General features: G+C 35.6%; 1 protein-coding gene across 1 annotated transcript in view; it reads right to left on the bottom strand.

Moving 5' to 3' along the window:
* Positions 1-278: 278 nt before the first annotated feature.
* The window catches only part of nfixa (nuclear factor I/Xa), a 98,905-nt gene continuing 82,229 nt past the window's right edge, over positions 279-16,954 (bottom strand). Inside the window, exons 9-11 of the mRNA XM_073842841.1 lie at positions 14,347-14,516; positions 9,039-9,130; positions 279-4,906 (exon numbers count right to left, since the gene is read on the bottom strand). Coding sequence (XP_073698942.1) covers positions 9,059-9,130; positions 14,347-14,516 — 242 coding nt within the window. The 3' untranslated portion in view covers positions 279-4,906; positions 9,039-9,058. The remainder of the gene's footprint in view (positions 4,907-9,038; positions 9,131-14,346; positions 14,517-16,954) is intronic.

Here is a 16,954-nt window from a genome sequence, read left to right on the forward strand (position 1 = left end):
TTCAGATTATAAAAAGTTAAGAAAGAGATGGTTCTTCAAAGAACCTTTGACTAAATGGTTCTGTGTGGAACCAAAAATGGTTCTTCTCCTTTTAAAGCACCTTTATTTTTAAGAGTGTATTGACAAAACAAGATACCTTCTGATGTTCATTAATGTTTACTTCATGCTATCGACCAATTCTAGGTTTGTAAACATTCGGGATGCACACACAGGAGATATAGCTTTTACGGCTAGAGAATTACACGGATATGGTACAAAATAGTTATATTTATGAAAGATTATTGATTATATTGATCAGATGTAATTTTCAATATGTTTTCTACTTATTACAAGAGCTTTTCACCCAGTGATAAGCATTGTTATTTGACGTTAGATAGTGGGATAGTCTTAGAGATCTAAAACAGGGATGACTTTTTTTGGTGGCAGAAATTTCACAATTTTGAGTTAAATTGAGTTATAAAGTCTGAATTAGGAGATATAAACTTGCATTTGCGAGAAAAAAAAAATCTGAATTGTGAGATAAAATAAATAAATGTTATGTAAAAATGTTAACGGTTATAGGTTCACATTATGTTTCATGCTGTAACTGTAGGGCTAATACAATACGCCCCGTGTGAATATTATGTAGACCTATTGTTTAAATCGAATTTATGCTTTAAAAGTAGAGTAATCACAGCAGTTTTCATACATAGTATGTCTGTTTAAACGTCTGTTTAGCGGCAAATTATGTCTTTAAAGACAGCATTCTATAAAAATTATTTGCATTCCGATTTTGACATCAAAAGACACATTTTTTCCCTCTTATTCCATGGATTTTACCCATTTACCTCCACTTGTTACCAGTGTTTTTCTGCAACCACTATGCATGCGCATACTCTAAATTGGTCTATATAGCTAGTAAAGAGGAAGAGATGATCGGTTCATGTGTCGCTTGAACTGAGACACCACAGTGATCTATCATGACACATTTAAGAGCCACAAAAGGGTTGAATTTCTTATCCAAAGTAACCTGCATGCCTGTTCAACTCGTAAATACGATCTTTCCGACGTGACTTGAATGCATAGACATTTGAAGGAGTAAGAAGGGGCACTGCTTTCTTAAAGGTTGTAGTAAAATGCCTTTTGTCAGAACCAAAATATATATATATAAAAATCGGAACCCCCCTTAGTAAATACAAAAGAGAAGAAGAGAGAAACAGAGGCTCGTAAAACTTGTCTCGTCAGAAACAGTCGTTCTGGTGTGGTATTATTCGCATATGAGTAACAGAAGCACCAGTATTTTCTTTTTTTTTCTTTCTCGTAATACATTTGCTTTTGTAAAATCGTTCCTTCGGCCCCCCACCCCTACAATAGTTTAAAAACAAAAGCTTACAAATAAAACATTAAAAAAAGATAAATGAAAAGTAAAAATTAACTTCCCCGCTTTTAACGCTTACAAAGACTGGGATTCTTTTTTTTGTGTGTGTGGCCCTCGTGTTTAGAGTCCAGGAGCTTGCAGACTTCAACTTTTTTTTTTTTTTGTCTTTTTTCACTTGCTTCGCTTTCTGAAAAATCTGAAGACAAACACAGATATCTACCCAACACATTGCACACGGCTCAGTCCACATATAACTTTTTTTTTCTCTCAATAATAACACTTTTCAACAAAGAGATTTTTTTGTTTCTGTTCTGAAGGTGTATTTGTGTCCTGTTTTTGATCTGCGCTGACCTGTTCTGAACGAGATGATCCGACGTTTGTGGCTTTAATATGTTTGGACGTCACTGACTCGGGTCAAAGGTCAAAAAATAACTAGACTGCCGTAGAGCTAATTTCACAGCGGAAGAACTATACATATGTCCATATATATATATATACACACAGTATGAGTACGATATGTTCTGGATAACATCTATCTATAAATATGATGTTTGCAGTTGCTCATATGTTGTTTGCGCCAAGCCCATGATACATATTGTACATATTTTTCTGTAGCTTATACATGAAGTGAAGACCCTGAATTGCATGTAAAGGGGACACCGAGGCACTTTGATGTGTTTCAAGTGGATGATGAAATCGTCAGCTCTCAGCCAATCAGAGTCCCTGACAATGTGATTGACAGCCAGGCAGTCCAGTTATTTAGTGAGGTCAGTGGTTTCTTTTTTTAATCTAAAATTTAAACAGGGTGCATGTTGTAAAATCATGTTTGATAGAGGGGTTTGAGTTTAAAGGTTTCCCTTTGTCCTTTAAGGAAGTGGGTGTGTGTCATAGTGCAATGTTTGTGTACGTGTGCATGTATGTATTTAGTTGACCACTGTGCTGATAGGCTAAATGAAATGGCAGCCGTGAGAAGATTGTCGTGTGAGTCAGGCTGTACCGGTGAACTGATGAGTGGGGGAAAAAAGTTACGAACAAACTGTAAAGTGATGGAAAATGTGATTGGCAGGAAGGGCAGAGCACTGTCGACATAATAGCGATCCAAAACATCTAATTAATGAAGCTCCAAAAGGAAAACTTGAGATTGTCTGTTTGTTAGTCACATTCTAGTTGAAGGAGAGCTGTTAGTCTAAAAACAAAAAACACCTGGGAAAGCACAAATCCACATGCAGTCCGATCCTCTGGAACAGAAGCGGCTAATGTTATGTAAACTAAAATCGCACAAAACCAGAAAACAAACACAAGTGAATGGGTGAATGTCACAAAAACATATCCAGGTCACATCGCAAAATCAAAAGAAATAAAGAAAATTTGGGGTCATTAAAATTGTTTGCATTTCGACAATATTTTTATGACAATTGAGCATCTGTCTTTCACATTATTAAACTATTCCTAATCATTATTTGTTAAATAATGATAAGAATAATAAACAGTGTTGGGGGTAATGCATTACAAATAATACAAGTTACGTAATCAAATTACTTTTTCTAAGTAACTAGTAAAGTAATGCATCCATTTTAATTTTACAAAGAAATATCTCTGAGTTACATTTTTAAATGTGACCCAGGACCACAAAACTAGAGGGTCATTTTTTTAAATTGAGATTTATACATAATCTGAAAGCTGAATAAATAAGCTTTCTATTGATGTATTGTTTGACTGAGATACAACAATTTGAAAATCTGGAATTTGGGGGTGCAAAAAATATTCTTTTTTTTTAGAAAATCACCTTTAAAGTTGTCAAATGAAGCTCTCAGCAATGCATATTACTAATCAACATTTAGGTTTTGATATATTTACGGTAGGGAATTGACAAAATATTTTCATGGAACATGATTTTTACTTAATATCCTAATGATTTTTGGCATAAAAGAAAAATCAATCTTTTCAACCCATACAATGTATGTATGTTGATAGGCTATTGCTACAAATTTACCTGTGCTACTTAAGACTGGTTTTGTGGTCCAGGGTCACAAAATAGGTAATGCTTTACTTCAAATTGAGGCTTATTAAATTCACTTTTGGTGTGAAAGGGCCTTTACAGTTGCCAAATATATATATATATATATATATATAGTTATAAAAAGCAAAAACCAGCCCAGGTGACAATGCATAAGAAGTAACCAAGTAATGCAATTAGTTACTTTTTATTGAAGTAATGCCATGTTGTAATGCGTTACTTTTAAAAGTAAGCTTTTAAATAAATGTTTTTCCTTACAGATTTTTTAATGCATTATGGTAATGACATTTTTCAGGGGTGAAAAATGACTTCATTATCATGAAAATTTCACAATACATATTTATTCAATAATATTTCTTTTTTTATTTTTAACATATAATTTTAGAATTTTGTTTTTGGGGTACTATGACCTGGAAAGGTTTTTTAGCATTCACCAAAAAAAAGAAAAGTACTGCAAAACCAAACACAAAGTAAAGCAGAAGAAGCCCTTGTGTACTGTAAGATACTGTTGCACAAGCACTCCGATTGATCGATGGTAGCAAAGAGGTCAGCGATGGATGCGCTGGATGCGCCAAAAACCCTTGTTAGGTCATGCAAATCCGTTTTATGACTCAAATCACTGGCCTTTAAATTCATAAACACTACAAAATGAAAAATGATGGTTGAGTCACAAGCTTGACATCAAGGTCACTCGTGCTTGACCCTTCCCATTCCTGTCTATATGATGCGCGTCTCAGTGTAGTGCTGTTATTGACGTGTGTGTGTGTGTGTGTATGTATTGCTCTGCTGGTACTCATATCTGTGTGTGTTTTGCCTTACGAACATGTAGCCTGACTCCACATCGCAAATCTAAGGCCAAAGCTTCTGTCATCCCTTATCATTAATCACATAGTGCATACGTTTAGGTGAATTGCACTCGGTTAGTGTTATCTGTTGTTTTCGCTCACAGTCTATTGCTTGTCAACTGGTAAACAGTGAGAGGATGCCGAGTTCACACTGCACTGGAGGGCGTCGCCAAAAAAAATCAGCAAATCCAGATTAGGAAGTGTTAGCCCGAGCCAATCGGAAGGCTCCAGCCAAGTCTCTCCATCCAATCACACTTGTCCGACATCATCCGGGTCACATGTCCATTTCAAATGTCCCTTTTCGATGATTTCAATTTCTGACTGGGAAGAGATGGATTTTCCTCACCATGGCATATGAACAAATTCAAGGAAGGTAAATGAGATTGGTCTGTTCTGGAAGTCTCGAGAACGTGACGAAGACGTCGGTTCGTCGTTCCTTTAGTTTGGTTCTCCGAGCTGTCCAGACTGGCAGGGTAATGCTGAAGTCTTCCAGATCCCTCATCCCAAAGAGGGAGTCAGCGGTTTGGGGAATCGTGTGTGTATTTGTGCGCGTGTCTGTGTGTGAGTGAGACTTTACAGGGGGGCGTGTGGGAAAGTTCCATACTTAGCTTTGTGACTCCATTTCCAGTTTTCATTGTGGATTTGTGTCTGTGTGGTTCATGAAAAGTCTCGTCAAAGGAACCATGACTGCAAGAAAAGAAAATGTATGTGAGTCACTCTAAAATAACATTAGTTCATAAAAATAACTTTTGTTAATGTTTCATAATCACATTCCAGTTTAAATGTCCAAGTAAATCTTAAAAAAATAGAAACAGTTCGTTAAGAAATGGAAATTCTGTTAATTTACTTTTCTATTTACTTTTCTCTTCAATTGAAAAATATTAACAGAATTGAATTGCTGTTAAAAAAATTGCAATTTGTAAATATACACAGACTTGCATGAGATTTGAAATACACAATGGACGGTTTTGAGAAAAGTGTTCAAAAGTTTGGGGTCAGTTTTTCTTATTTTAGTATAAATTAATACTTTTATTCAGTGAAGATGCACTACAGTCAAACCAAAATTTATTCAGACACCTTCACAGTTTCTCACATCATCACAGTTTATTTGCTATAGTTTAGAAAGTGGTAATAAAATATGACAAGAACTCAGTGTTAAACTGTGTCAGAACAAATGCAGCTTGATAATGTTTGCAAAACTGTTTGCAAAAGTGACAATATTTACACAACTATCAATATTTTGTTGACGAATTACAAAGCAATGTTTAATTTTGTTCAGTCTGTGGTGTAAAAAGTTCGCATTAGCAATTAAAGAAAAAACACTTAAGCAAAACATGGTCAGGTCAAAGTGTCTATATTTTTGGTCTCAGTTTTTTTTAAATCAGTTTTACTGGTAATTCACAGTATGAAGAATTTTTGGGTATAAAATGTCACAGTTTACTTTGTTTTGCTATTTTGCTATCTCACTTACGTAACTGAACTATACTGCACTCACTAGTACAAAAATATATCAAAAATTATATCTGGTGTCTGAATCATTTTTGGTTTGATGATAAAGTGACTAAAAGTGACAGTAAAGACTTTTATAATGTTGTTAAACAAGGTTACCAACTGTTTTCAACACTGATAATAATAATAAGTATTTTCTAAGCAGTAAATCCGCATATTAGACTGATTTCTGAATGATCAAGTCACACTAAAGACTGGAGTAATGCTTCTGAAAATTCACCTTTGCATCACAGGAATAAATTACATTTTAAAATGCGTTCAAATAGAAAAGAGTTATTTGAAATTGTAATAATTTTTCACAATTTTTACTGTCATTTTGGTTAAAAAAGCAGTCAGTTTTTTTTTTTTTTTAGTATAAATAAATACTTTTATTCTGCAAGGATGCACTACAGACAACCCAAAATTTATTCAGACACCTTCAACACTTCTCACATAGCAGTTTATTTGCTATAGTTTAGAAAGCGGTAATAAAATATGACAAGAACTCAGTTAAACTGTCAAAACAATTTCATTTTGCTCAAATAAATGCAGACTTGGTGAGGATAAAAGACTTCTTTCAAAAACAGTTTCCAAACGTGTTTGATTGGTAGTGTACTTTTGGAATTCAGTTTTAAAATTTCTTTGATATTTCCATGTTTCAGACTGAAAGTCATGTGATTTTGGAATAGTATATATACTGTAAAAACTTCAAAAGAATCCTGACATTTCCTGACAATTTGACATTATTATCAGTGCACTGTGACAGTTCTCCGAATAACCACTAGAGTACAGTGGACACAATATAAACACTCACACTACTACGACAGACCAGCTCAGAAATCGCTGCGTTTCTCACTGCTTCCAGCAGCAAAATGAATGGTTAAACAAAGCTAACATTGTCCCTTGCTGGTTTTAGCTTGAATAAACACAGTGTTTAGATAGTATCTAAAGAGAAATACTTGACGTAAGCGGTTTGCTGATGTTTTGACTCGCTAGGAGTTCTAAAATCTGTGGATCCCCATGGGACTCATATTATCTTTCTGTGTCTTTCTGGCTGTAATCCTCAATAGTGGTGTCCATCCTTTTTCTTAAGTTCTCTCCTGTTGAAGTTCATGTTCAACTACCTATGACATCATGTCTGGTTGCTGAGGGCAACCAGACAGTCGGGACGTGACACCCTCTCTCTCTCTCTCTCTCTCTCTCTCTCTCTCTCTCTCTCTCTCTTTCTCACTCGCATAGATCTGCATGTTAAAGCTACTTTTAACACGTGAACTACAGCAATGCTCAGTCTGTCACAGTACATTCATCTGGAATATGTAAAAACAGTTTACTTATCGGTCAGTAAGTTACAAAATGAACAGGATAGCACGAACGAGTCTGACCCTCACTGATGTAAATGATGTGAGCTAAAGAAAGCAACTTTTGTCTTTGAACTTTTTCCCTCGGTGGAAAAGATGTAAGCAGAAGTTTGCTAGGATGCATCTAAGAGTTTTTTCCTCCAGAAATCCATGTGGCAGCACATATGTGGAATAATTCTTTGCAATAAGCCACCAAGACAAGAACACAAACAAAATCGCAAAGGGTCTTTACATGTTTGTGACAGGTGGTGTTTAACCCAGAGTCGGAAACTGGCTAATCTCATATATGAAAGAGCTGCACATTAATCTGTGCATTTAATACTTCCAAAACTACAGGTAAAAAAATTTGCATTATATTTTTTGCAAAATCTTGGATTTTTTTTTTTTTTTTTTTAATGCTTTTATTCAACAAGGATGCATTAGTTTGATCAAAGGTGACAAATTTGTTTGGTATACAAAGCTAAATTTTTAGCATCATGACTTTATTCTTCAATGTCACATGTTCCTTCAGAAATCATTCTAATACACTGATTCATTATCTATATTGGAATTTTTTTGTTGGAACCTGTGATAGTTTTTTTCAGCATTCTTTAAGGAATAAAAAAGTAAAAAAGAACAGCATTTCCTCAAAATAGTAATGTTTAACAATTTGGGGATCAGTAAATTTCTTTGTTTCTTTTTTTTTTTTGAAAGAAGTTAATATTTTTATTCAGCAAGGATGTGTTAAATTGCTAAAAAAAAAAAAGTGATAGTATAGACATTGTTGCATTGTTATTCTTTTTTTGAACAAATGCTGTTCTTTTAGATTTTTTATTCATCAAAGAATCCTGAAAAAAGTATCACAGGTTCCTAAAAAATATTAAGCAGCACAACAGTCTCAAAATTAATACTAAATCAGTATATTAAAATGATTTCTGAAGGATCATGTGACACTGAAGACTGGAGTAACGGCTGATGCAACTTTGCATCACTGGAATAAATTAGATTTTTAACGTATATTTCAATAGAAAACACTTGTTTTAAATTGTAATAATATTTAAAAAATGTCTATTTTTTTTTAACAAATAAATGCAGCCCTGGTGTGCCTAAGAAACACTGAAAATCTTACCAACCTCAAAATTAAAAAGTTTAAAAAGTTAGTGTAAATAATCATACTAAAATTTAGATTTTAGTATGATTTTCAAAAAAAAAAAAAAATGCCATTAATAATACATTTTGGATGTGTAAATGTGTATGCAGGACTTTACGACACAAAAAAGGGGACACTGTAATGTCATACTTACTTACTTACATAATAAATCTGATGAATCATAAGACATTTGGTTTTAGAATCAGTGAAGAGGAGGAGGAGAAGGAGGAGGAAACAATTGTTTCCATGTGTTTGGTCTTATTGTTAGTGCTTGTGGTTTTTGTAGCTGGTGCGAGTGGGAACAAGGCCACAAAATCCATTTGAAATGAGCAGCGTGTCCCTCAGCAAACCCCCAGAGAGCCGCTGACTGCTACCAACCACACGCACTTAACAGCGCTCAGACCCACGATACTCGCTGATCAAAAACACATGATTGATGGACGGACCGAAGAGGCTGCTATTTTCAATTTAAAGGAATATTCGAGGCTATTCTCAACTTAATGTCCATGCACCGCATCTTCAGCGTGATGTTGATTAGCAAAGACTCAACCCTCAGAGTGTATAAACAAACAGGACATGCGTTTACAGTAAATACACTTTTAGTGGAAGCCAACCAGTCAAGCAGGCCCGAGGGTCCAAACGCAAAAATGTGCAGCAGCTCGCATTTGTGTTTGACTGAAATCGAAATGGACAAAATGCTCCGCGGCTTGCTTGCTAAGCTTCACTTGAAACTGTATTTACTGTAAACATGTTTCCCATTTGTTTATACACACATTATCTGTGGTAGGCTAATCAACAGCATGCCACACATGTCTCTAAAGTAAATCTGCGTGCATGCACGTACCTGAGTCTGCTGTGGGATGTTCAGAAAGTTGTTGTCCCGTGATCCGATGCCGACAAACCTGTTGGAAGCTGTGGAGCCTGGCGCTGGGTATGCTGCTGGGACACACACACGTCTGTCAGCATTCACAGCTGTGATGTTTGTGTTTGCATTGTCAAGATTTCAATAAAAAGCTCATAGTTTAATTACTGGCACTAAAATGTAAAATAAACAAGTGACTTAGAGGTGAAGAGTGCATTAGAGGCACTAAATGGATCGCAATCTGTTTGAGTAAATGAAGGAGTCAAGGTTTGGCTGGTTTGCATTGACAAATTAGTACCCGCTGGTTGATTATGAAACTGCACAAATTTGAGGGCAAACTGTGTGTTTTTATACTAAAAATTTCAGTTTACCAGCCAGTATTTTAAAAACTAACCAGCAGGAATGGAACATACAGATTGGAATTACTATTTAGTATTAATTATTAAAAATGTGACCCTGGATGACAAAACTAGTCTTAAGCAGCACAGGTATATTTGTAGCAATAGCCAAAAATATACTGTATGGGTCAAAATGATCCATTTTTCCTTACATTAAGTAAAGATCTATGATGTTCTATGAAGATATTTTGTAAATTTCCTACTGTAAATATATTAAAACTTAATTTCTGATTGGTGATATGCATTGCTAAGAACTTAATTTGAACAAGTTTAAAGGCGATTTTCTTACTATTTAGATTTTTTTGCACCCTTAGACACCAGATTTTCAAATAGTTGTATCTCAGCCAAATATGGTCCTATCCTTATTTATTCAGCTTTCAGGTGATTCAGGTATAAATCTCTCTTTTTTTTTTCTTTTTTTTTTACAAATCAACCCTTATGACTGCTTTGTGGTCCAATGTCACAAATACTCTTAAATATTAGATGTTTTGATGTTGACCGAATGTTTTTTGGAAACATATAATGGACTTCATGTCTTCTGCTGCCTTTAATGACACAGCTTAGGATATTCGCTACTGAAAGGCTTGGCACTAAGAACCCATAATCAAACATAAGCAAGCACACCAGCCAAAATACTGTCATTGAGATGAATGGGAATGCTAATGGATAGATTTCTCTAGGTATTATAGTCCTTCTTGGACCAGCAGCAGACAGGATGAATGCTTGAAATATGTCTGAAATCATTTTTTAAATTCAGTTCTGCACTGCCGGTTGCACAGAAATCTTTAACAGGAATAAGTGCTACACCAGCATTAACTGACTTGATTTGACTACATTTTCTTATTACCATATTTGCATGCTCAGTATGAGCTAACACTTTTGTGTTTCAATAAATGGCTAATGAAGATTAAACTGCAGTTTGGGAAGTTTTGAATGAAAAAATGTTCAGGTGAAAAACTGCGACATTTACAATTAATTTACACTTTCAACACTTCAAATTCAAGCCAATTATGCAGGGGTGGGATGGAGATTTTGAACTGGAAAATAAAATCAAACTTTCAGTTGAAAATGACAATTTAGAAAATGTAAATATTTTTCAAGTCACTTTTTCAAATTTAAAATTCAGGGCAGTTGTGCAGGGGTGGGAGGGAATTTGAACTGGGGAAAAAAACTTTCAGTTGAAAATGCAAAAATGTAAAAAAAATAAAATAAAATAAAAAACCAAAAAGAATTTGAACTAAAAAAAGACTTAGTTGAAAATAAATTCAAATTTTTTTTTATTCACTTTCAAATGTCAAATTCAGGGCAGTTGTGCAAAAAAAAAAAAAAAAATACAAATCAGACTTTTAGTTGAAAATGACCATTTTAAAAATTCAAAATTTAAATGTAAAATTCAGGGCAGTTTTGTAGGGGTGGAATGGGAGAATTTGATCTAAAAAAAAAATCAGACTTTCAGTTGAAAACAAAATGTTAAAAATTCAAAGATTTTTAAATTCACTTTCAAATTCAAATTTCAAATTTAGGGCAGATGTGCAGAGGTGGGGGTAAGAATTTGAACTGGGGAAAAACAGACTTTCAGTTGAAAATCGCTAAATTGAAAAAAAAATTTCTAAAATTTTTTAATTCAAATTTCAAATTCAGAGCAGTTGTGCAGGGGTGGAAGCGGGAAACTTTCAGTTGAAAATGGCAAAATATAAAAAATTCTAACATTTTTCAATTCATTTTCGAATGTAAATTTTAAATTCAGGGCAGTTGTACAGGAATGAGAGGGAGAAGTTAAACTGAAAAAAGAAACTTTCAGTTGAAAATGCCAACATTTGACATTTTAAAATTCAATTCAAATTTTAAATTCACGGCAGTTGTGCAGGGAGTGGAAGGGGGAATTTGAAAAAAAAAAAAAAAAAAAAAGAGTAAAAAAACAGACTTTCAGTTGAAAATGCCAAAATGTAAAAAAAAAAAAAAAATTTGAATTCATTTTTTAAATTCAAATTTCAAATTCATTGCAGTTGTGCAGGGGTGGGAAGGAGAATTTGAACTAAAAGAAAAAAAAACAGACTTGTTGAAAATTCCAAAAGTTTTGAATTCACTTTCAAATTCAAAATTCAAATTCAGGGCAGTTTTGCGGAGTGGACTCCATGGAAAATGAGGAGCATTTATTTGTTTGCAGAAGTGTTTGAATGTGTTTGCGTGTGTGTGATTGTCTAAATATGACTGAAAAAAGGCTGCTGTGTGTGTAAAAGCACCGAAAGATGGAAGGCAAAAAAATGGAGGGATACAACAGGTTGAGACCGATACACCATTCCATAGATATGAAATGAACGAATGAGAAAAACACAGAAAGAAAAAAGAACATTCACGTGTGAGAAGGGAAAAAAAGGAAGGGATGGTCTTCTCAAAGGTTTGCTCAACCAGGCTCCTCCTTTTGCCCACCCGCCCTGCTGACAGCACCCGACACACACACATCCCAAGCAAAGACCCACAACCCAGTGCCGCCCGCTCTCACACACTGCCAGACACATTACAAATCCCTTCACCTGCACGTCTACACACATTTCCTTTTTGTATTTAGCTTGAAGTGTCAATGGAAAGGCGCTCTCGCTGAATGTGGGGCGTCATTTTTTTTGCTTGTTTGTTTGGAGTCCATGCCAGCTGCCCTGAATTTGATCTCTTGAAGGAAGAAAAGAAAGAAAGGAAAATGAAAAGTGAGAGTGATGAGGAGGGAGGCTGATCTATGGGAATGATTGGCTGGTGCTCTTGCTTTGTTTCAGCCAATGAGAGGCAGCGGAGTGTCTCCATCCCCATTCAATTGCAAGAGTCGGCGACTGATTGCAATCGGATAAATAAATGAAAAAGCAGGATGAAAAGGGAATAGAATGAGAAAAATGAACAAAGGAAAAAAGTCAGATGGAGGAGCAGGGCATCTAAAGCCAGAAATATACTTTACGCAAGTATGCAAACAGGAATGCATGATCTTGTACATATTATTAGTGTGTGTTAACAAATTTCGGTAATAAAGGGGGCGGGAGAGTTTCCTTAAAATAGCTGTTGCTTTATTATCCAGATAGCTAGTTATAGACATGTCAATAGTTTAACTAACTGAAAATAATTGTAGAAGGTATTTTGAGCTCTGAAACATTTTGAAACGCAACTAGAACTATCTGCGTACTTGCGTAGGGTATGTTTTGGGCCTCGTGGGCTTTAAAAAATCGTTTCTATCACTCAAAGAGTTGATGAGTTATTTTCAGCGCAGCGGTAATGGGGCTTTTTCGAGGGCTCTGGTGGGTCTGGTGCTTGAGCGGACACTTACAGGGCGAGGCCGGGGAGCCGACTCCGCTCTCGGGGTGTGTGTGGCTGGGTTTGTGCTCGGGCAGGGGAAGGGGCATCGGCACCGGCCGCGCTACCGGAGGAGGAGGAGGTGGCAGTAAGAAGGAGCCGGGCAGTTTGTTCTGACCGCTCCCGTTAGGCTGCAGATACACACACACACACATACAGATGGTGAGGGGGTGAAAGAAGCACACACACACACTCACACACAGAGATACAGAAATGTGGAGGCGTGCAATCACAAAAGGTGAGATTGGAATGTTACAAACGTACAAAGACATTCAAAAATTAATAAACAGATACACTGAGTTACTAAAGTGTCATGAAACATGCCATTTTAGATCAGATCAATTTTAAAAAATGCAAAAACTTTTTGATAAACTCGCCGTAAAATTTCATGCTACTTATGAAATATTACTTACGTAATATTTTTTAAATAAAATTTGAGTTATTTTTAAAATCATTATTTTAATGTAATTATTAATATTTCATAATGTAATTATTATGAATTAAATATTTATTTTCAATAATCCATATAATAATGGGGCTGTTACATAAAAGCATCATAATACTAGTTAATATGACATGCATACAGTTGAGGTCTGCAAAATTGTATGAGGGATCATACAAAGCGCATGTTATTTTCTATTTAGTACTAACCAGATTATTTCATATAAAATATATATTTTACATAAAAGATGTTTACATATAGTCAACAAGAGAAAATAATGGTTGAATTTACAAAAATGACCCTGTTCAAATCCACAGCTGTTTTTTGTTTAGTGATAGTTGTTCATGAGAACTGTTCAGGACAAACAAGGGACTCATGAACAACTATCACTAAACAAACAAAAAAAAAAAACAGGTAACAACACAGTATTAGGAATCAAGTGTATGTAAACTTTTGAACTTTTTTATAAATTCAACTATTATTTTCTCTTGTGAACTATATGTAAATGTTTTTCATATGAAATATCATATTCAGGTCAGTACTAAAAAAAATAACATGCATTTTGCATGATCCCTCTTATTTTGGTAAAATAATTACCATTTTACAGATTCTGCAAGGTGCATGTAAACTTTTGACCTCAACTGCAATATGTCTTGTGAAGTCAAACAATATTTAATTATACTTTTTTGTGATTTTTTTTTATTAAGTTTCCCCTTATTTTTTCGGAAATAATATAATTGAATGCTTAACGGAATGGATGTCTAAACTGATAAGGCTCATAATGTGTCCTGCACCTCTTTTCAGATCATTTTCAAGTTAGTAACAGATTTACATCACATCTAAACCTTTTAAAAAGGAAGAAAAATATAACATGCAATCAAAAAAAGAGTTTTAGAGTTTCATGACACTTCGTATAACAAATGAGGCGAAGAAACTGAAATCAAAACAAGAAAAACGGAGACTGTCAATTGTTAGATAATGGAGAGAAAGAGAAAAGGAAGAGAGGAGAAAGAGAGAGGAACTTTAGCAGAGATGTGTGTCAGTGTGTGAGTGTCTGTGTGTTTCCACTCTTGCTGTGTGAATCCTGATGGTATGTGTGTGTCTGCGTGTGTGTTACCTGTGCCCCCGGCTGCCCTGAGCCATCAGCACAGACGAACTGGACGAACTCTTTGAGTGGGTCCTGATGGTGGTGATAGCGGATGGTGGGGTGGGTGAAGTATGGACTGGACTGCTGGATGATGGAGGGAGCAGGGAAATGAAGGGCAGATGCTGAGGCACGCGGACTCCCTGAGAAAGAGAGAGAGAGAGAGAAAGAGTGAGTGAAGTATGTGAGAGACACACGGTGTATTAGCATGTGTGTGTGTGCTCATGTAAATCTAAATTCTTCAACTTTGTCGCTCCTAACCTTCATCGAATAGCTCAATAAAAAAGTAACATTTTGACATCATTTATTAATTTGACATTTAATCATCTTCATTTACCCAGGTAATTTCTATATAATGAACCCATGTGCTATATTTTATCATACCATTGCTTTGTGAGGAATTGACTGTTAAAGGAAACCTTTTAAAAACTCTCAAATCTCATGTTTTATTAAAAATGGTTTAATCATAAAGTTTTTGAAATTAGTCTCTTCTGCTCACCACGAGTGCATTTATTTGATCAAAAACACTGTAAAAGCTATAATATTGTAAAATATTATTACAATAGCCATTTTTTATTTTAATATATTTTAATATGTAATTTATTCCTGTGATGCAAAGCTGAATTTTTAGCATCATTATTCAGTGTCACAAAATCCTTCAGAAATCATTCTAATATGTGACCCTGGACCACAAAACCAGTCATAAGGGTCAATAAAAAAAAAAAAAAAAAAATGAGATTTATACATCATCTGAAAGCTAAATAAATAAGCATTCCATTGTAAGGACTATTTTGAAAATCTACAATCTGAGGGTGCAAAAAAAAAAAAAAAATCTAAATACTGAGAAAAACGCCTTTAAAGTTGTCCAAATGAAGCTCTTAGCAATGCATATTACTAATCAAAAATTAAATTTTGATGCATTTACAGTAAGAAACTTACAAAGTATCTTCATGGTACATGATCTTTATTTAATATCCTAATGATTTTTGGCATAAAAGAAAAATCAATAATTTTGACCCATGCAATGTACTTTTGGCTATTGCTGCTACAGTTTTGCTGCTTCATATTTTTGTGGAAAAGTGATATATATTTTTTCAGGATACTTTGATGAATAGAAAGTTCAAAAGAACACAATTTTATTTTAAACAAACCTTTTGTAAATTATTTTACTGTGACATTCAATCAATTTAATGCGTAAATAAAAACATTAATTTCTTTAAAAAACGGACCCCAAAACTTTGAAATATTCACTACATTAATAGTGCTTTTTTTATTGGCACCCTGACAGCTCTAGTCCCCACTCACTTCTACCGTATGGAAAAGAGCAGCTTGGACATTCTGCGTAACATCTATTTTTGTGATGCACGTAAGTCATAAAGGTTTGGAATGACATGAGGATGAGTAAATGATAGCACAATTTTCATTTTTATGCCATTTCCACCATCATCTTTTTTGTCTTTTTGTATCTCATCCTGTCCCTCTTTTTTGTCTATCTCCAACTCCCTCTTTTTCTTCAATCTCTATTTTTTTTTGGTGCTTCTTAATCTCATTAGGTACTGGGCAGAAGCCAGGCGCTATGGGGTGCCAACAAACACACACACACACACACACACACACACACACACACACACACACACACACACACACACACACACACACACACAAATGCACTCATAAACGCCCTCACACACACACACAAACAAAAACGGTATCTTCCCAATCTCCACAAGAGTTATTCATCACTCACAAAAGCAAACCACAGTATCTCTTTCACAACAGCGGCCAACATCCATCCATAACTCACACAAACGCATTAGAAACGGCAGCGAGACCGTCTCTCTCATGCGCATGCAGCCTGCGCTCATCCCCCGGCCTAACGCAAACCTTGCTTTTTCCACTGTCTCGACTCTACATAAACATTCTAAGCAGAAGCGTCTGCCGGAGAAAAACTTCCATAATCACACGCACGTATAATCCATTTAAAGCCGCTGCTCTCTGTCCCGCTGACCTTTACTTGATTAGGGCTCGCCGGCTGCAGCCGGACCCGAACGGATAGCAATTCTGCGCTTTTCCCAGGGCCATCGGATGGGATTAAACATCCGGGACGTCAGGGAGAACACAGGAGGGAGCTTTGAATCGCTCTCCTTTGGGTGGGAACGGAGACGTTTCCAGCGGCCTGCGAGACTGCGGTCTTAATGCCTCTGAATATCATCGCCGTTTTACTGACGGGATTTTCATGGCGTTCCGAATGCGCCTGCCAAGAAGAGCCCGATAAGAGCACTCTCCACCCCACCCAACGATCATCATCCCCCACATACACATGCTCTCCTTCACATTTTGTCCTGTGCCAATATGAATGACAGCATGTCTGTATAACAAGCAACATGCTCGCTGGCTAATTTTAAAAACGGAGAGAGCCGAAATGTACAGTTTTTATACGATTCTCTTGGTCACGCATCTGTTACGCATTGGGAAGCTTTCTAAACGTTCCCTCATGGCTTCCCCCGTTTGTGTCTCCGTCCCTCTCCTTCTCTTTTCTTCGACCGCAAATAGTCTCTGGTAATTCACGAGGAAGTTGAAA

The sequence above is a fragment of the Garra rufa genome, chromosome 6, assembly GCF_049309525.1.
Source record: "Garra rufa chromosome 6, GarRuf1.0, whole genome shotgun sequence".
Taxonomy (NCBI): domain Eukaryota; kingdom Metazoa; phylum Chordata; class Actinopteri; order Cypriniformes; family Cyprinidae; genus Garra; species Garra rufa.